This window comes from Calonectris borealis, chromosome 1 (genome assembly GCF_964195595.1).
Source record: "Calonectris borealis chromosome 1, bCalBor7.hap1.2, whole genome shotgun sequence".
Classification (NCBI taxonomy): domain Eukaryota; kingdom Metazoa; phylum Chordata; class Aves; order Procellariiformes; family Procellariidae; genus Calonectris; species Calonectris borealis.
The window spans coordinates 120,565,849-120,587,776 of NC_134312.1; the positions used below are offsets into that span (position 1 = coordinate 120,565,849).

Here is a 21,928-nt window from a genome sequence, read left to right on the forward strand (position 1 = left end):
AAGGCTCAGTGACTCCTCATTGGGTGCCTAACTATCTAATGATATTTGACATTCCTGGCAAACGCAAAATGAAAACACATTTACACTTAATGCACGAAATGCATTAAGGGGGGTCATTAGGTATTTAAAGACCTTATCTCAATTTTAACTTATGATGTGTTCACTAACAGGAATTTTAAAATCATGATTTATGCACCCACTACTATCTTTGAATTCCCTTTTCTGGCAGTATCTGAAAAATTTTGAATTCATAATACATTTATGAGCTTTTTCTTTTTGGTTACCAATTAAAATCTTTTTCACTGCTTTTTATTTCATAATTACTTCATTCCCATTTTAGGAAACCCTACAGAAATGAATAACACATGATAAAGTGTATATAGATTTTTAACCACTCTTTAGAAGATAGCCCTGATGAGTAAAGCCTTAATTAATTCCACATGATGATATAAGCAGTTGACAGAGAAGATATTTTTCTAATTTCTGTGGATGGCTTTCATGACAGGATCCTATTCTTTCCTTTTTCTTAATAGCAAACCAAGAGTGAGACAAGAAATAAAATAATCAAAATAATAATGCTTTGTGAGTTTTTGAGTAACCCGTCTAGCTTGCAAATTTTTGATGCCTTTGCAGAGGAACTGCAGGCTGAGATCTGGTGGAGCACAAGATTTTGAGAAGGAAAGTCTTGTTTTCATTTACCTGGACTGCCTACCTGAATGTAGGGACTGCCTCTCTAGATGTGGTGAAGATGGTAGGCTTCTCCCAGTGGTTAATTAATGAGCTTTTAAAAGATATTCCATAAACATTAGGACTAATCAAGCCTGCTTTCCTGTGGATTTGTATCTCGTGGTTGAGTACAGACTCCATTAGAACATTTCTTGTGTTTGCAGAAGGGCTTACCTGAGTAAGTTCTCTGGTGTCTAGTATTACACTCAGTAAAGGTGTTTCTAATCAATCACCTCTTATCTTTTCATTAAGTTTTTAGGCTTTCAGCTCCATTGGAGGCATTTTTCCTCTTCTAATTTGTCTAAAATTGGCTAATAAATTGTGGAGAGAAGTACTGGCAGGTCTATGCCCAGAGCGTGTTACTCTGTCTCATTTCCAGGTCCTCACCCAGAAACCCAAGGCAGAGAGAACTGAGATTGCTCTAAGATCTTCTTAACCAGGGCTGCAGAGCTGCTCAAAAGCCTTCTCTTCACACTTTCTTTCTCTTAGCAGGTGCCTTCCATCTCCTATGTGATGCTCTGTAAGGAAGCTCTGTGGAAGCTGGTCATCTTCCTCTGATATTTAAGGCAGGGAAAATCCAGCCTTGCTGGCCAGGTATTTTTAGGACACCTTATCACCACTTGGTTGCTTTTATAGAGCACAAAATAATGGGAACTTCAGTGAAGATTTACCGTAAGGCGCCCGCAGATTTTAAGAGACCAGTGCTTGTTTTTCTTTTGCCATTTAACACTCCTGGCAAAATGGCAGTGCAGCTTAGATATGAAAAATAATATTTGTAGGAAGAACATAGGAAACTTATTTAGCAGACTTAAAACTTAACAGAAAAACATGAATACTAAAAAATAGCAGATACATGTGATCTGACAGAGAAAATATTGAGGAAAAAAAATCTCAAGTTGTAAAGCCGAAGAATTTATGTGGCTGTATGGATTCTGCAGAAGTTTGTATACTCACTAGTAGTTCAAATGTAGCAACAAGCAGTTGGCCTGTGTTTCTTCATTCATCTTAGGAATAGACTGGATTTAGATTCTACTTCTAAGTCTACCTATATACTGTAAAATGATATGGACTCCCATTTATTTTGGAAACATGATAGCCTTCATCATTTTCAAGTCTACTTTTAAAACAAGTACAATGATGGTATAGATAAGGAAAAAAGGTCTTTGTGGGGAACAGTCATATTTCCCTTTACTTTCCTCTCCCATTCACTGTCTACTCTCATATCAAAACGCACACACTTTACATAAATAAGATATTCCCAGAACACATTCCCTGACATTTAGGAAAACCAACATTTAAGTTTAAAGCACACTGCTGAGAAACCATCACACAATGTGGATTAGCAACAAGAGGAGTTTAAGCACCATTTCTTCTCCCTTTATTTGGAGAAAAACTGCTTAGTTGATTTAGAAAAATATTGTGTTTCAGTTATATGGCACCTATGAACAAAAAGATGAGGAGGGATCAGAAAGCCTGAAGAAGAAACAGACAGCAGGAAAGCAAGTCTTTACTTAAATGTGTATAGGTCAGGTTGGATGCAGATGAGCAGTGACCAGCAGTGACCCTCAGATGGCTGGCTGGCTGCAGACCTATGTGGAATGAGACAGCTGAAGCAGTTCAATGTGAGGGAAAGAGGTCAGTCCAGGGTTTTCTCAGAAAATTCAGGTCAAACATCATATTATATTTTCCCCTTTCCCTCTGAGTGAGAACTATTATCCCAGATGCATACGCAAAACTGATTAAGACATTACCACTTAAATTGACATAGAGAGAGAAGAGAGGAGAGGAGAGGAGAGAGGCTTAAAGGAGGCTGCTGCAGAGCACTAGCTGGGCAGAAAGATAAGCAAGAGGGGAAGAATGAAGGAGCCCTCATAACCCCCTAAAAAGTTGCAGGACTAGGACTCTAGAGGTTCCAAGCCTCTGAGTAAAACAGAGTGAAAAGCTACCCTCTATCATGCCCATGGGTTTATAAGGATGCCCTTTAGGTACACGTAACCAACAGCTGTTATCTCACCGCTGGGGCAGAGCCCTCGTCAGGAGGTGCAATTAGAGCAGCAGCTCACAAGGGGAACATGGAGGTGTCGGTGTCAGCGGCATGAAATGGGTGCGAGAGCAGGCTCCCCAGAACTCCTCCCCTGGTCAAGGAGGGAAAACGAGTTAATGCCAAACAAGGCAGCAAGAGGCAGATGTGTCCAGGGGAGAGAGGTCAGGCCGGCCGGGGGCTTGCTAGAAGAGGAATTGCCCACCGATAGCAGGAGGCAGGGACGCTGCAGTCCAGGCAAGGCAGGCAGAGCAGGGACGCTGTTAGGGGGTGGCAGGGCTTGCCCTGATCAGTGGGACGCAGAGCAGAAATCCCTACACGTGGGCTCACTTGAGCTGTTACACCCTCATGGATCCCGGTGCTGAAAAAAGGATAGACAGTGTTTGCAGAGAGCCGGTTTTCAGTGGTACTACCTATGTCAACTTTTTTTTTTCCCTTTTTTCTGGAGACCATCCTACCATCCCTGTTTTGATGAAATGCCGATAGGAATCCGTCCAGAGCTGCTAAAGTGATTCATTCCTGTCACTTCAAGCACTGAGTATAACTGCAAATCAGGTATGATCCCAGCTGTTATTAGATGCAGCATTTCTGTGTAGGGCAGACATAGCCAACGGACTCTCTGTTGTGGTGGGAGGTTGTCAACTTTTCCTCCTCCAGGAAAAGAGAATGTGAGGAAAGTCTTTTACTATTAGAATGATGGATAGGGTTAAAGGCTAACAGAACAGCTTAGGAAAAGAATAATTAAATGCATGTAGTTAATTAAACCACTTAATTTAAGAATTACTGGATAGATGGGGAAAGTAATAGACATCTGCACTGAATAATACAAGATTAAAAGCAGTGATTTTTAAAAAATCATTAAAGTATGTTCATATTAAAACTAGTGAAAAAGCAATGGACCTATTTGCTGCTGAGTTTTGGTAATACTAGTATTAAAAAAAAAGCATACACATTCTATACGTGGAAACTAGGGAATAATCCATTAAGGGTAGTCCTAGGACAATGGGAGGGATTGACTTAAAAGGAAGAGCTGTTCTGAAAGTTGAAGGAGAAAAAAAGCCTGGAAAAGGTGGCAAAAACCCCTGAGTGGTTTTAAGATTTGTCTTGGTAAACTTACGGAAGGGGATATAAGATGTAGTGATCTGCAACAGGCAGAAATAACCAGGGTCATGTGCAGTATTAGATACACTATGTGCCCTCTTTCTCTGAGGAGTCTAATGGCTTGATAGCAAGAGGGAGATGGTGGAAAGAGAAGAGTATAACTGTCTTATTTTTAAAAAATGAAAATTTAAAACACTTTGAAAAACTTTCAGAAAGAAAACTTTCAAAGTTTTGTTGAAGTTTTGCACAGTAAGTTTGAAAATGTATCACAAGGCATAATCTCTAGGGAACTTGGTTAGAGTGTGACTTGAAGGCAAGGTATCTCTCTGAAAGGTCTTTTCCACATAAAATGTTTCCTTTCTGAAACTATATTCACCTTTATTTCAAGGCAAAATGTTGTGAAGTCAGCATGAGCAATTGAATCATGCTAACTGAGTAATAAACACAAATAAGAAAAAGAACAGCAACATGGTAACAGGCGAGAATCTTTTCCCCGTGAAGTCAACATCAATGCTTTGCTCTTTTACTGACATAATGTTATATGAGAGGCTGATCTAAATCAAAAATGGAGATAATCAGACTAAAACAGTAACAGAGAGGAATCTGATACCATTTCAAAGGCTTGATCCCAATGAATGGGCTTGTGCCTCACACAATTTTCCAGGAAGTCAGTCCCGGGCTCCCCCACCCACCCTGTGCATTCCAGTGTTGTTGACTAGTTTCAAGACTTTTAGATAGAAGAAGTCATATTAGTTTCTGTGCTTCATTGCTCTGCGTGCTCTCTGTTATGAAGAGAGAGATTACCATATTTTCCTCTTTTTTATACTTCCCATCAAATAGATGTCATTACAAGATACTGATGAATTCGGCTTAATTGGTGCCCTTCAAACTAATTACATCTACTTACCTCTCACGATTAATTGGCTTTGGTGCTCCACAGCTGCTGCATCATTTCTAGCTATACAGGTATAATTCCCGTTGTGCATCAGTGAAAGATTAGAAATCCTTAAGGAGCTGGTGAAATCAATGTTGTCAATCGTCACCCCGAGGCTGGCTGGGATCGGCCTGCCGTCCTTCTGCCAGGTGATTGTGATGGGCAAATCCCCGGAGACCACCACGCAGGGAATGAAGACCCGCTGCCCGATGGAGAACCGCGGGAACTCAAAAGGCTGAATAAAAGGCGGAACTGAAACAAAAGAGGAAAGAGGAGCTATTGCAGTTACGATTTTGTTTCTGAAAATAACATAATGGAACAGACGTGCAGTGCTGAATATGTAAAATCAACACCTTCGACAGCCATAGAGCATTGCTTAGCTAAAAAAATCATATCTTTTGCAAATACCTTTTTTTCTTGACTACCCAATGCATAAGCAGAGATCACAAGCAGTGAAATCCCTGGCTTCTAGAGACACCAGACACCACTGGCAGATTCCTGCAAGAGTATTGAGCACCTCCTCAAGAAATCACACTGCCATCTCGTGACTCACCAGGAATTTCAGCAGCGGGATTGCCTGGACAGTCCAGGAAGAGCTCAGTAGCTTTCAGGGTCTGGTGCAAGAGCCTTTCTTAGGGTCACGGAATAAACCTGGAAGAAGCTCCAGCTTTGCCTCTGGGACGTGATGAAAGGGAGTGTAAGCTTCTTTAACTGCTCCTGGCACTTATTTCTTAGTGTTTCAAGTCACAATTCTCAATAAGATTGAATAGAGGCATGGAGTGAAAGGCATATACAGTACTTGTAGGACAGCAAATTAAGCTAAAACTGATTTCTAAACAGAGGGCCAGTATAAGGCATAAACTCTCAAGCTGGCGTTTAATTCCTGCTAAGCATATTTTGATTGCCAAATCTTTCTTTCTTTTTTTTTTTTTTTTACTTATTATTCTGTGGCTGAATCAAAAACCATGAAAGAAATGCTTTTATTTTCTATCATAGAGAAGAATTTCACTTCTTAGAAAACATTTTGTTTTCAGGTATTTTTAATAAAAACAAAAGAAACAGTGGGTTCGATTCAATAAACAAAGCAGGAATTAATAGGGGTGCCTCACTTTCTCCAGGTTGTGGTTGGAACATTTATTAATAATTTGGTAAATTGAGAATCAAATACCTATCCAGATGAAGGAACTGAAATCTTCTTCCCTTCTCAGGGGAGCACTCTAACAGTCAGGGCATTGATCTAAGATAGGTTTCTATCAATCACTCCTGAAAAGACTATAAAACCAACTTTGCAAGCAGTACTCAAATACTTATTTATCAAAAGAGAGGGTTCCTAGAGATTACGTACCTTAGATATAGGAGTGCATTTTGCTATTCTTGCCTGAGAGATTACTTATATATACTCTGTAGTACATTTGAACATCTTTAACAGGGAAGATTGAAGGATACCCACAGCAGAACATTTATACTGCTGTATATTAGCTAGCTTCAGAAGAAAATGGAGCTGGTGACTTTATCTAATTGTATTTCTTTTGTCCTTTCTCTCTTTAGCAAATCTAAGGCTTTGTGTTTTCCCCAGAACTGAAGCAGAAAAGAAGCAGAAAAACTCTTCAAAGTGGTTGCAATGTATAGCAGCCCATTGACTTCCCCAGCAGCATTTTTGCCAGTGTCCTATTTCTGGGATGCAGGGATAGGTATTTGTGACCATTACTATGATAGTTCAACGCATTTCTTTTGATCATTACATATGTTGGCTGCTCTTCCATCAAGAGTAAGAAAGTTTATCATTAAGGAAGCGATACCAAACCCCCCAAAGGGCAAAGGTGTCATTCAAAGGCATGGTCAACTGCTTGTGTACATGCACATCACGGTGTACAAATCAGATATTAACTCCACTGTTTCTGGCATAGCCGTGATGCCGTTTGATGAGGAGAAGTTATGACCGTGCGCAGCTGCTACAGAGAGGTAACATCAGGCTCAGGGTACCACAACTCATCCTTACAGGCTTTCCCTGACTTCTTCCGAGAGCAGCTCGCTGTGTGCGGTTGTGAGAAGTGCTGCTGCAATCAATTTTTCTCACATGCTGCAATGCCTTTTCCTGACTGCGGTCTCTCAAATCGCTAAAACCTGTCCTGTTGTGTTTTGGAAATCTGGTAGATCAGGCATACAGAAAAAAGAAACTTGATATAAATTACTGTGTTTATTTGAACTTTGAGTGCTGGAAATGAACTGCTTTGTGGAACTAGGTCCCCAAGTGAAAAAGTGAGGCAAAATGTCTGCCTGCCTCTTCTAATTACCTTAGCGCAGCTAACACATTCACATGAGATATTTCAGATTCTTTGTACATCAGCAGAAAAAGGCCAAATTTCTCTTTGCATTTATTGACAAGCATTTTATAATATAAGTGGGAATGAGAAATTTTTAGAATGAGACTGTCAAAAGGTTTTGACATAACCTTTCCCCTTGATGAGTGCAAATACCTGCTAAATGCCAAGTGCCCCCCTTACTGTGTTGGCTAGCACATTTCTGCCCAAACCCTTTTCTTAGTCTCAGACATCATTACTGAAAATATGCTAAAATTCACAACAGGGTGGCAAATTGCTTCTGTATTTTCTGCTGAGTGTGCAACAAATTTGAACCAATCTTTCACGGACAAAATGATACCAAAAGTCAGACAACATATTGCTCAAGGATTATTATGTGCATCTTCACTCTCCATCTCCCTGATGAAGAAAACAGGGAGCAAGATCATTAGGCCACATTGAAGTATTTTTCAGAAAATATTGATTTGCAAGGCTGCATTTACCAACTCTAAAATTTAAGTAGCAGCCTGCAGAGCATTTCAGAAATTGGCTAAAATATTTATAGACAGCATATTTTCCCCCTACTCAGGTTTTTAAGATACAGAGGAAACAGACATTTATTTCTGCTTCATAAAATATAATGGTTATTCAACCTGCAGCAGCTTGCAGTCCTGACAAGGAGCTTATTTTAAAAAACAGTGTGTATTTTAAAATCAGTACTTAAAAAAAGTAAATAGCCTAGTGATAACTTTGAAGTATTGAAGAATGTTTTTCAGCTACAGTATTTACCAGTTTGGGCTGATAAAGGCAGTTCCTGGTGACCTAACATAGCAGATACATTTTCTTCCTGCTAGTTTGAAGAAGGAAACAATCACAAAAAATCACTTATTAAAAACATAGAATAAAGCATACTTGAGGTCAGGCAAATAATTTCTGAAATACAAAATTTGCCATATATATGTATCTATCTTCATCTATCTCTGCAGTAAAAATTTGACACATAGCCCTGACAGAAGAAAATATCAAACTTGATTAACCAGCGTGTGGGCTTTTTTTTGTAAAATAAAGCTGTATCATTGCCAAACAGCACTAAAAAAATAAGAGGGATGTATACTACTTTAACTCTGAGAGAGAAAAGTTGCAGTAGGACAGATGTATTTAAAATGTGCTTAAAATATTTCAAGGTGTGTTGAAATATTTTCCTTCCCTACACATAGCTTTAGTTTGACCATACTTCAGAGTTTGTATTTGATTTTTTTATTAAATCATGCTATTTCATTTATAAGATGTTACATGTTAACTATATAGAGGGCTGTATGGGTATGTGTGTTTGTGTACATAGAAGGATGCTTCTTCCTCTACTCGCAGTAGGCAAAAGAGTGAAAATCTCTGCTTCATGCAATGAAGTGCAATGTCTTGGGAATGCTTTATTGATGAATGCTTGAATTAAGCGTCTATTTAAAAAGAGGAGCATAGGCCAGCCTCATTAGTGCTAATGCAGGAAGACTTAAATTATGTTTTTGTGCCCTAACAAGGTCTTCTGTACCTCTGGGAGATTACTGTAAAGGAGGGCAAGGAGGGCTTCCATGCCACTCTCCATTAGCAGAGGAACATCCTTAATTTCTTGCTCACCATTCCATGGGAGTTATGTTGGAAGAAACTGCTGAGATGATTCCCTAAAACAGAGTATCCTCCAGATAGCCTGTCTCCTGCAGCAGCCTTATGAACATGGTGTTCCTCTCCTGTGGCTCTACACAGTAAAATGAAAGTCATCCCCTGCTTTATCATTAGAAATGGTTCCCTAATGGATTTTCTTGCAACAACACTGTTGCAGGAGCTGCGCCCACGATATAAAAAACCTTTGGCAATGAATACTCACAACACAGGTCCATTGGAGGATGCAAAGTAATAACTGCCAAACTACGTAACCTCTTAAGGCTACAGTGTGACCCTAGATTTCATGCACTGGAAATGCAAAAGCTAAAACTGTTTTGTCTCTGCACAAACCCTAGCCACAGTCTAGTCATTTGTGAGTTTTCTCAGCCATCGATTGTTTCTCCTAAACAGCTCCATCCCTTGTGGGTGATGGTCTGAGCAATTGCACACAGTTGCTGAAGCACTGGATTTTTCTGCTTCTTTCTTGTATGCATTGAGCCTTATCAGCAGGGCATGTCATTCATCGAATTATCTGTTAATGGTATTTACTGAGCCGAGCCTCATACCCTGCGCCCTCATTGTGTGCTAACGTATCCTGTCTTGAAAAAAGGGAATACCATTATGTTCTTCGGGCCTTTCTAAGTGTATGCATTGAAAAAAAAAAAGAACCAAACTAATGCCTCTGCTGTTGCACAACATTTCCCTCTACTTGTAGGTTCATCAGTTACCAAAATTAACCCTGTATTCAAACATCTTCAAAATCTTGCCACAACAAGCTGTGGTATTTTATCAGGAACTGTCGCTGAGCGTGGCAGAGCAAATGCTGTGGTGCGTATTTCCCAGGGGAGCTTATGAGAGAGACTTCACCCTTCGCCTTAGTGCCCACTCCCCTTTCCTCCAGTGCAACACGGGTAGCTCACACGTTCCCTGATGCTGTTCTGAGAGCTCCTCCAAAATAAGAGAGGATGTAAAATGTTGTGTAGAAACCAAGAGTGCTTTTATGTCATGTCTTATCCATCTATCGAACCATCTCCTTTCAGCCTCCATTGTGAGGGGAAAAGTGCATGCCCTTATCATATGAAGCACCCTGCAAAGCTAGGATGGCGGGAAGCTCAGTTCCCTGCCCAAGGGGAGGCATTTGCTATTTATTTTTTAAACGAGAAAACCTTCTTGATTTGAAGATAAGCTAGCAGCTGCAAGAGTATATTAACACAACAAGCAGTTACCTTTATTGTTGAAGTGCTGCCTGTTAAAAAGCCTCACTTGTAGGCTAGATATCCAGAAGCACTTACTAGGTACTTTTACTATGCTTTTGGAACCTGCTCCAGAGCTATTGCCCTTGTTTAACCCCTACATGATCTAAAGTGATCTTTGTCCTCGGGTAACACTGTGAAAAGTTGAAACCAACCCAATCACTAGAACCAAAAGTTCCAGATTTAGATGAGAGAGGACTTTAACAGGATGATCTCTGGCTCTGAAAATCATTCCTGTCAGTAGTTTGACTGACTTCACACTAGCTTCTCTTTCACCTTTATCCCAGGACTGTACATAAACAGCTGATTTTATATCACCCTTCTGTTTCCACAGGGTTGATACTGACTTTTTTTTGCATGCTATGTATTATACACATTGATTTGAAATTAGGCCAGCATACTCCAGACCCGCACTATCATGTGCAAGCACAGTCTCGCTTTCTATATGTACTTACTATATGTACTTACACACACACACTGTTAATAGCTCACACTAACTTGATGCAGTAAAGTGCTTAAAATTTTAAGAGCAATTTTAACAAATATGTAAGAAAGTATTTCAAATATAATTGACAAAATACATACAAAAAAGAGCAAGAACATACCTTCTTCCAAAACCAAAGTAAATAAAGCTGCATTGTAAGAGAGAGAAGAAGGCTAGCTTTCAATAAGCCCAAGCATAATATACAGATAGTCTTGAAGTCCTTAGCTGAGGCTCTTATTCAAATATTAAGGCTCATTTCATAAATAAACACATCCATACACCAACTTAAATTGTGTTTGAAAGATGTAAGACTGTGCACAAAACCAGTGAGTTTTATTTTAGATTTAAGTGAAAAGTTTTGTGTTTGCACATACTAATTCCTCATCAGGAAGACTAGGATAGTAATGAAACAACTGTAACATACATTTTTGGGTGACCATTTTCTGCAGTGTCAGAGGTGGAGTCATTAGGACTATAGTATATTCGAAGTGTACTGCTACAAAATAAGACACTTAAGTGCAGCGTCCACATGACACTTGTGAGCTTTTAAAGAATGTGAGTCAGCTATTTTAATGCAAGGCTAACCTTGAGTTGCTGTATGTTGAATGGCAAAAAATTTACACAGACCAGTCAAGTCTTACATATTGAATACCAGACTATTTTAGTCTTTTCTTCAGGTACTTCTACAGGTTAGATACTGGGGTTCTTGCATGGGAGATATCACTATCAAAGTGCACGTTCCCTTAAATCAGACTGCTGCCACTGCTTGCTCCCCACAACAAATCCCCATGCCCATTATGTGACCTGAGAATGACTGTTAAGTGGATTTTTGCAGGATTTTTTGCGTGACTGGACATTCTCATCCATTCTCACCACATGGCCCTTGCGTGATTCCTGCATATGACAACTCCAGTCACTTTGAGAGATCTGAATATTTCTTCCTGAAGAAGTTGCAACAAGTTTGGAGAGGTCCAAAAAGGCGTTGCATGGGAGAGTGAACAAAAGGCAGAAAGTGATATAATGAAAGAATTATTTGAAGAACTTTCAGGGCCAGAAGTTTTTTCTGACTCAAATCATTGGCAAGGTTCCGTCAGTAGGACAGATAAGAAGTTACGTCTTAGATACGTGCATGAAACTGAATTCACACTTGCCATAATCCATGCCACAGACTGAAGCATAAACAGATTAGCAGATTGTCTGATGACAGCATGCACCATGGTCCCAAGAACCCTTGAAAGATTTCCCCTGACGTTTTTTCCCTGTTGTGCCTGCATATTTTTCACTATCTAAACCAGTCCTCCCTGAACTGATCTGCAATGCAAATCCACCAAGAACATTTTGTATATTAGAAAAAGCTAGATACTTCCCAGGAAAGATGAGGAGCATCTATTCAAATAGTTGCAATATGAAGTTATTTAGAAATAGCTCCTGTTTGGTTTGCTTATTTTCTAAAAAGAAACAGGCTGGTACGATTCTTTTGTGTGGTTCACAACAGGTGAAGTGCTATCACTTTGGCATAAGGCAATGAGAAGCCTTCTAAATCAATGAGATGTATAAGCTCTAAAAGATCAGAAACAGTCCTTTTGAACACCACACTTTTTATTTTAATGATGCTGCACCCTCCCCTCTCAGGGGCTTCTTTTTCAATTAATTTCTGTCGGAGAAGTGTGAATAGCAGCAGGCTGTTTACATGAGAAGCGTGTCCCATGAGACTGATGAAAAGAAAATCATCACTTACATCTGATGGCTTTTACTGTAGCTGAGAAAACTATTACTATAAATTACATAATAATGAAAAAAAGGACATAATGACTCATTCCTGTTTTTAAAATGCTTTGAGATCTACTAAAATGCTGCAGAAGAGATGCTGCTATTATTATTTTACCATCTTGCCACTTGAAGGGTTGTTTTTCAACAGAAATATGAAACTTACAGATGGGGGGGGTAATATAACCTCTTTCTTTGTTTGCCAACACTTCTCGTTACAAAACTATTTTCATTTGCTTGCGGTTTGACTTTTGTTTGGATAGCATTTTTCCAGGCCAGGTGTCTGCCTCAGGCTGAGTCATTTCAGCTACAACTGTTTGACCATTTCCAAGAATAAGGCAGGAGGGTGGAAAAATAGGGATGCAGTACATATTGATCCTACCACAAAAGCAAAAAAAAAGGCATTGGTAGAATCTGAGAAGTCCCACCTGCCCCATGGTTAGCAGCACGGATTTCAAGTTCAGCAGGTCACGGTACTAGCGTCAGATATTCTTGCTGTCCCTATGAAAAGTCATCACAAGGGGGCCCAAATTTTGCAGTCTGAGCAAAACCAAGTAAACAAATAGACAAAACCCCCACAGTTATCACATCCTGAGAAGACATTTTCCAGTGACTAAGAGTTAAGAGTTCCCAGGGTTCGAGCAGCACTGAACACATCCTAGCACTACCTTCAGTGGCCGAGTCAGTTCCAGCCACGTGGGGCAGGTACAGTGTGGTGAGATGTCAGAAATTAAAGCAGACAGATTTCTCTCTCTAGTGCTCGCACAGTTGCCTGTGCTGGGCCCAGGGAGCATGAAAAAAGTTATTTCAATGCAGAGAGAAAGAAAGGAGATGTGGGGGCCAAGGGACCAGAGTGGAGAACCAGCCTGCATTGCTGGGCATGCAGATAGCAGCAACCAGCGATGGAGCAGAAGCTCAAAGCAGTGTCCGGGATAACAAAAGGGAATTATAGAATTGGATTTAGGGGCAGTGAGGGGAAGTCAGAAGTTGGGAGCAGGTCTGCGGTGGGATTACAGAGGTGATGGGGGTTGGTAAAGTGGAGTTAGGAAACTGGCTGGGGATGTGAGACTGGGACAAGGAAGCAGTGGAGTGAGGTACAGCACTGACAGTGGTCAGAGACCCACATTAAGGGAAGACAGACTGAAACCCAGTGGAGATGGAGAAAGTCAAGACTGGCAGAAAGAGAGGACTGTAACTGGAGGCTGGGAGGAAGGTTAGGAGCTCTGAAGGGGAAGACTACTTTTGAGTCATGAGAACAAGGTGTCAAGGAAACAAGGACTGAGATGAGAAAGACGTGGAGGGCAGACTGATTTTGGAACCCAGAACAGAAAAGCCAGGACTTGGGCAAGGATGAGCTGGAGAAGACTGAGGAGGACAGGTCATACTTAGGAGGAATGAACACAAAACCCTCCATCTTCTACAGAATATTCTTCTCCTTAGGATGTGTGACTTCAATAGTCCTCTGCTGTCTGCAGATGTATACAAACCCCACTGGCAAACGACTAGAGCTGGGCCAAACACAGAGTAAGAAACTAAGAATAATTCTGTTTTGGCAAGGATCTACGCAGTATCCTTAGCAAGGCTAATCTCAATGATTGCTTCTGAGGATGTCAGTAACCACTGTTTCCAGTTTGCAGGAGAGGGAGGAAAGGGGGCTCAGTTTACTTTACAAAAAAGCTAAAAAGAAAATTACATTTAACACAGGCCAGAACAGAACATGTTGAAAGAGTATTATTACAGTTGCAAAGGCAAGTAGTCAACAGGTATAAAATAACAGAAATTAAGTATGAAAGTACAGTCGTAGTATCCCCCCCATTAGGTATGCATTACAGGGTGGGTAGCTTTCATGGCTTTTTGTCAGAACTCAGAACTGGCCAATTCATTTGTCTAAATATAAAAAAATAATGCCAAGATGGTTTGATTTCCAAAAAGCTCCGTTAGGACTCAGGCATGGTTCCAATAGAGCTATGTCTGCCAAGCAGAAACCTGCACATTTTCCTGCCAGCTTGTCCACTCAGCTCCCAGCAGCCAGCTTATGGGACTGCTAGCTTCCAAGATCCAGATTTTGGGACAGAGACAAGGGACAGGCAAAGGATGGTGGGGGGGTGGTGTCATGGTTTAACCTGACAGGCAGCCAAACACCACACAGCCACTCGCTCACTCCCCACCACCCCCCACCCCAGCAGGACGGGGAGAGGATCGGAAGGGTAAGAGTGAGAAAACTCGTGGGTTGAGATAAAGCCAGTTTAATAGAACAGAAAATGAAGGGGAAATAATAATAACAACAACAACAATAATAATAATAATAATAATAATGATAGTAATAATAATGATAGAATATAAAAAATGAGTGATGCACAATGCAATTGCTCACCATCTGCCAAGCAATGCCCAAAAACTGTGATCGCTACTTCCTGGAACACGCCTCCCATTCATATACTGAGCATGACATCACAGGGTATGGAATACCGCATTGGCCAGCTGGGCCAGCTGGGCCAGCTGTCCAGGCTATGCTCCCTCCTAGCCTCTTGTGCACTTGGCAGAGCATGGGAAGCTGAAAAGTCCTTGACTAAAGGATACTTAGCACCAACTAAAAATCAGTGTGTTATCAACATTCTTCTCATACTAAATCCAAAACACAGCACTAGGAAGAAATTTAACTCTACCCTAGGTGAAACCAGGACAGGTGGCATGCCACATCTCTGTGGGACAGAGTTATTTGGAGTCTGCAGACCTCTGGGGTAGGTGGCTATGCAGACAAGGGTACCAGTTATTCCTAAAAAAATGGGACAACTGGTTTCATGTGGTGTCTAATTGATTCTTCTGATCAGTAAAGCAAAGAAGTAGCTGGCCTAAGGTCGAATATCACATAAGTGCCCAGCTCCCAAGATTTCGTCTTCCTGACAGCCTGCCAGGTGGAAGGCTGCACAGCAAGGCTCTATAAGTCCCACTCTTGGGTTCTCTGGCAGTCAGGATTTAATTGTGAAGTTATTGTCAAGAAACTTTCTGTTCTTCTATCTGAGATCTTACAGTGATTTCCAAAGAATGTCCTTGAGATTTTGCTTTCAATTGGATGTTTGTAAATCTCAAAATACTCTAGAGGATGGGCAGCCCTCTTGTATTTAATTACATGCTCATGCTGTTGCATATCTTTCTTTGGATGCTGCTTTTAGCAAATCCTCATTCAAGACAGAATGAGGATGCTTCACATACTGGAGAGTTTGGAAAGTGAGCCGTAAATGTGGTAGAGGACTGCAGACAAGGATGGGCAGTTGTATACATAATGCAGATAAATGCTGCCCTGTAGAGCCAAATTCTGTATTCACCTTTGCACAGATCTCTTAGGTAATGCTAATTAAATTACTTAAATCTGTCTTTCCCAGGAGGTTGTTAAGCTAGGTGACGTGACTGATCTGAAGAAGGAAAAAGAACTCCCAGAAGCAACTTCATTTCAATGGGAGCAGAGCTTTGAACATATAAATGCTATATAACAGCAGGTGAACTAGAAAAATCAAGCTGTAGGCTTCTGAAATTGAACATACAAAAATGTGTGGATACTTTTAAGTTCAGTCTGTGCCTCAGTTGCCATTTGCCAAAGCGCTCCTGATCATCCAGGTGGGTTTTGAAAATGAACGCGTTGTTTCTGAAACACTTTGATACCACAGAGATTATCATGTCAGAAAAGCTCATGAGGAAATTGATAATTACATCTTCAGAACAGAACATGGAGGAAACAAAATACCAAGTAACAGCTCATTAAGTATCATCTATTCCGAATCATCCTTCAGATGACTGGTTTGAGGTCACCCAGGAAGCTTGTAGCAGAAATGAGAACAAACCAAAGGACCCATGATGTTGAAAATGGGCAATAATTCTCTCTCTGTTTCTCTGGAGAAGAAGTGAGTATACTGATGGTATAAGAAGCTGAACTATAAATAAGAAGATTTAGGCATTGATATTAACCCCTCTTACAATGTCAAATTTCAGAGTACTTTAAACATCTAGTATGCAAGCTGGGCCATATTTTGTATTTCTCGGAATCAAACATAAGTGCCTGAAAACTCATCACATTAACTTTGGAATCAATAAAATGAAAAGACAGCAAAAACACTAATATTTTGAAGCAACAGGCCACTTTTGACTCTCTGCTAATATGTTAGATAAATTCACTACGTAGTTACAGAAGAAAACAGTACATGGCTATCTAAAAGACCACTGTGGCAATGCTGACCTCCAGCTACAATAGCAGAACCTTGAGAATTGTTCAGGTCTGACATGCAAAGCTCACCTTTGACATTTCGGGCTTAGCATATGAGGACAGGATATTAACCTTTTTTTAAATAACAATGTCTTGTCAAGGCCAGGGCATGTGGAAGTAGCTAGGGCACTTTGCAGCCAAGTTTGGCAACTCCAGATCAATAGGTATGAGCTTTGCACGTGCCACGGATCACTTTTCACACTGCAACTTGCACTGCTCCGATGCATCTGCCTTATGGAGCACATGCAAGATGAGGTTTGGTGCAGGTCACAGGTGCAGGGCAGCTCAGCCCACCGGCACTCTTCAACATGCCACATGTTTATGCAAGTTATTCAGAGTACATGCAGTCACTGTTTGAGATTTCTGACCAGCTAATGGCTCTGGCAGCTGAATATCCAGAAATGCAGTAGAATACCTTCAAGGAGGTCAAATCATTGATAAAAGCTACAGTTCAATCAAAATTGGTAGAGCTGGCAATCTGCTTTCTGGGGGAGGAATTGTCAAGTTTGAAATTGTAACCTAGTGGAAGAAAAAACAGTATTGCATGATCTAAATGCCAGAGCTGTAAGCATAGACTGCTGGAATTTTTTTGTCTGGCTACATTCATTTTGATAGTCATTTGAAGAACATTGCCCATTAGATTTACCATGGTGAACTGTTAGTGCAGCAGCAACACAATTACTGATTTGGCATGCAGTTCTGAAACTGCATCAGTAGATCTGAGATATTACTGTAATGTCAAGCAACATACCACACACATGAAAAGAAATGGTGAAATTAGCTTTTTATGCTGCAGTGTGTGACCAGTGCCCCTGAGCGTCTCAGGTGTATGAGATGTCATGCCTTTCAGAGTCCAAATTGCTAGTGGCTTAAAGCTAATCCCCTAAACTCTTGAAATAATTAGCAATTACATCACTCCAGAATGAAAACAAGAAAGGGCTAAACAAACAGAACAGAAAGGAGTTAAAAGATCAGATGTCTGTACCAAATTAATTTTACCTTAGTGTTCTGCTCTGTATCTTATCTGAGAACAGATACAGAAATCAACCTTCCTTCTTTCCTCTCTTCTCCCCCCCAAAAAAAGCCCAGGAAAGGTTTCTAAGAACTTCAGGAACAGTGAAATTATACCTCAATTCTTCCTACAGGTTCACATGAAGTGCACTATTTAGTGGCCCCATCGCTCAAAACTAGGTGCTACTGCAATCAGGTTTTCTGTCTTTTGTGTCCTTGTGAATAGGTCTGAACATTGCCAATGTCAGAATAGTCAGAACACAATGCTAAAAAATTCCTATTTTCCTCTATTGCCGAAGTCTTTCAGGTCCATCTGAACATCCTTGTTTGCGACTATATGAATAGATTTTAAGCATCCTATTAGAATTATTAGAATTTCAAGTCACATTTATTGACAGTGCTACCATTCTAAGCATCAAGTACACTCAGAAAAGCACACTTAATAAGAGCAAAGCAAGGTTAATGCTTTCAGTTCCTGTCTCTGCTTATTGGCAGAAACACATACGTTAAAATGCTCATCTTATTTTTTAAAAGCTGGAAAGTCACTGGCTAATGAAAATGTGAACTTTGTCATCCAGCAGAGAAACAGTCACCAGTGAAACTCAGGTGATAAAACATTGATCTACTGCCTTAGTTGTTGTAGTGAAAACGGCTCATAGAAAGCTTGCTTCTGCAAGGCTTCCACGTAGAAAGCAATACTTTACTAGTTGAACGAAGGAGATTAAAAGTCAAGGAGAGAAGAAGACACAGTGACTGATTAGCATCTACGTCATCATTAAAAATAAATGCAAATCTGGATTAACCTTCTTAAGTGCTCATTGTCTAACTTCCAGCACAATCCTATGTGTGCAATTCTGTGTTTCTATAAAAGACACAGCCATTAGCTTGGCTCTGGTTTTCCGAGTTGACCTCACCTTTTACTGTCACGTGCACACTCTGGCTGGTGGACAGCTGGGGTTGAACGAGGACATTGCACGTGTATTCGCCCTCGTCTACTTCCTTCTGCACATCTGAAAGCTTCAGTGTCCCGTTGTTCTCAAATGCCACTTGGCGATGGTTAAACGGTAGCAGGTTAGAGTTCTTGTACCACTTGATGGAGTAATACGGGTAGCCGATCACACGGCAGTGGATGTAGGTGTCCCGTCCAGCTATTGCTGTGATGTTCTTCATCGGTCGAATGCTTGCTGGCCCTAGAAAGGTAAAAAGAAACTCTTGAAAACAATTTAAAAGCACACTTGCTTGAGGAAACATGCATATAATTTTTCTGTATATCCAAATGTTAACGACGTTTACAGGTGCGGCTTGTACACTTCTTAACATTTGACAGTTTTTGCTTTTAAGAGCTACTTAAGCAGTTTCCCTAATCTTTATATGCTCTAGTTTTTCCTCACCCTGCAGCATACATACTAATTATGTGGGGGTATATGTTTGCATTATCCAACACTTGCCTGATAAAATCTTTGCTGCATTACAAATTAAAAGGCTGAGGATGATTTAATTAATATGAAGTATTAAAACTGATACAAAGCTAGAATCCTGTTACAGAAGAGAACACTGACAAAGTTAGCTTTTTTTTGATGTATATAAAGTATAATACCATGAGGATGGGTATTATGCCATGTAGAGCTAGAAATGCAAGCTAAAATACTGTATACATGAATAATTACAATGAATGTTGGACAAGTAAAGAAGGAAAGGAAAAGGAAAAAAACCCATGCACAGCAGGACTAAAGTAAAGAAACTGTGAACTAATAGAGATGAGTATAGGAAAAATAGACTATAGAACACAAGCCAAAAGGTTCTTCCAACATTTAACCATACCATACACTTTCTAGATGGGGCTGGAGAGGCAGGGTGAGAAAAGAGAGGGGGAAGAAAAGGAGAGGAAAAACAGTAAGTTGGTTTTGGCATTCCAAGACTCATTTCATCACATGCAACAATCTTCTTCTCCACTACAATGAGTTATGTGTGTTTTTTTGAGGAGCTGATTTGACAAGCACCTCTTACGTTTATTCGAGCCTGGTACAGGACGACTCCAGCAGAGTTGTTGGCAGTACAGCGATAAACTCCGCCATCTCGGACCTGAGTGTTAGAGATATTCAGGTAACTGACCACGTTGCCTTCGGAGGTGATAATCTGGCTGATACGATGACTGCCGTCCTTCACAATGGGATCTTCGTCCAACGTCCAAGTGATCGTAGGCAGAGGAGTCCCCTTCACATTGCACATAAGGGAGACCGGCTCTCCCGGACTCACCACTTTTTCACTGAAGGCAGAAATTATTTTGGGAGTTCCATCTGCCAAGGGAAAGAAAAGCAGGAGAATAGTACTCACATGGTGTAAAGCTTGTTCCTTCTATCCTGGAGCCTATCGCATGAGCCAAGATCTTTTTTGGAAGCGATGCAAACAATTGTGTTCCAGGACGTAACTCTAATTATTGAGAGAGGAAAACAAATTTTGGTAGTAGAATACTTAAATGATCCTTTGCTTACTGCAGGTTTCTTTTTCATCTTCTAAGACACCTGGTACTGACTCTGCTGAAGGAAAAGCACTTCAATAGATGGACCAGGGCTCTGCACAGCTATATGAACTGCCAGGTTCTTGCAGAAAAGTGTTAAAGCCATACACAGTTCATCACAAAAGACTTACAGCAAAACCTCAACACATTTGGAATTTTTCTTCTCCTGGTACATTTCGGCTCCTTGGAAAGCTAAGGATGAATCCTGTTGGCAAGAGCCAGGCATAACTTGCATGGGCTAATTTCACACAGCTGTACCAATGCAGTTTAGTCTTGACCCACAATACCCCATTTAGAAAAGTATTAAATTAAGCTTTTCCGAATACAGACTGCCAGTAACAGCAGTGATACTGATTTCCTTCTGTGGTCATTTTGTGCTGTGGAATATATAAATATTCCTCTGAAATGACAGCATTCAAATGTTTTCTGTTGTGATCTGTGTCACAATTTACTCAGCCTCTACCAGGCAAGTGAATAAAGAGAATGGGTGGAGACAGAAACTTTGAGATTGTAAGTGGGGAGCAGGATTAAATAACCACCTATCCAAAGAGTTCAGCAGGGTAACATTTAGGAGTGCCAACCCTCTGCTATTAATTAGGAAGTTCTTTCTGGGATCATGCAATGCATGTTTGTTCTCCTTTGAAAATCGTACTTTCAAAGCTGTATCTAGAAGGGATTTCAGTGTAATTGGGAGCAAAAGGCCACACACCAAGAGCAGTAAGCAGAACACAGGAAGCAATCCAGTCCGAAGTTCGGGCAACAGTGCTGTAGGCTACTGCTGGGTTTTAAAAAGCCAAGTGGCAAGTAAGCTAACTAACTTCAGTGTTCCTACAGTATTGATGCCTGCAAGAAACAGAAGGAAAAGGCGCCTCATTACCTAGAGATGGGCCAAAGACACTTGAAAACTCACCTGGTACACGAAGCCCTTTAAGGACAACTCCTTTCAGTGTTGCACAGGACAGAGGATGTCAGGACAGGACTAACAAGTCTCATGATCTGTGTGATGCGCTATTTGTTTGTGCACACTATATATTGCCTCTTCATGTACACTCTGCTGTGTGTTACCCATGCGTTTGGGAGGTTTGAACCATGATGACTTCCCTGGAAATCACAATTCTTACATTGCAATTTCAGTGCATCCTCACCCAGGAAAGTGAGGGAACTGGCATGATGTATGCAAGGCTCCCCACTTGCTGACTCATAGCAGAATTAAAAACAAGGCTGCAAAAATTCCTTGCTTGCCCTGTAGTCAAAAACATAAGGCACTGCCACTTTCAGGGTGCTGAAAGGCCTCAGCATCCCTGGAGGAGCATTTGATTTGATTTGATTTCATAATTTTCTCCTCTGCTCTCCTTTCCCTTTCATTTCTGTCCCATTAGTTTTGTGACAGTTCTAATTTATTTATTTATTTTCATCTCTAACTCTCTTCCTTTCCTTTGCTGTGTGTTAGATGCTGTTATCCCTCAGAAAACAAAACAACAGCAACAAAAAAAAAGCTTTTCTTATCCTGAAAGAAAGTGGAGACAGGACCAGTAAATCTGTGAGTGTGCACCCTATGTACCTCTGCCACCCCTCCTCCTCTTTTTTTTCATGCAAGTGACAGGCTTTTTCTGGAGATGAAAGCAGACATTATTTTCCCAGTGAGACCTGAGTGTCTTTGAAATCTTTCCTGCTGTTGCTCTCTGATAACCTGCACTCTCTCGACATCATGATAGATTATCAATATGCTCCTTAGGCTTTCTTAGTCACGGGAGATGGTTGCCGAGGTAACTCGGTCCAGGCAGGTAATCTCTTCTTTTTCTATAAAGACTCTAAAAATAGTGTCCATGTCACGACTGCACTACAGCCTCATTAGTGAACTCACTCTCTACAAATTGAT

At 40.6% G+C, this 21,928-nt stretch overlaps 1 protein-coding gene across 2 annotated transcripts in view; it reads right to left on the bottom strand.

The window, feature by feature from the left end:
- DSCAM (DS cell adhesion molecule) overlaps positions 1–21,928 on the bottom strand; it is a 390,627-nt gene that overhangs the window by 172,641 nt on the left and 196,058 nt on the right. For both annotated transcript variants that reach the window (XM_075172878.1, XM_075172887.1), the window contains exons 5-7: positions 19,532–19,828; positions 18,446–18,721; positions 4,776–5,054 (exon numbers count right to left, since the gene is read on the bottom strand). In XM_075172878.1, the coding sequence (XP_075028979.1) occupies positions 4,776–5,054; positions 18,446–18,721; positions 19,532–19,828 (852 nt within the window). The remainder of the gene's footprint in view (positions 1–4,775; positions 5,055–18,445; positions 18,722–19,531; positions 19,829–21,928) is intronic.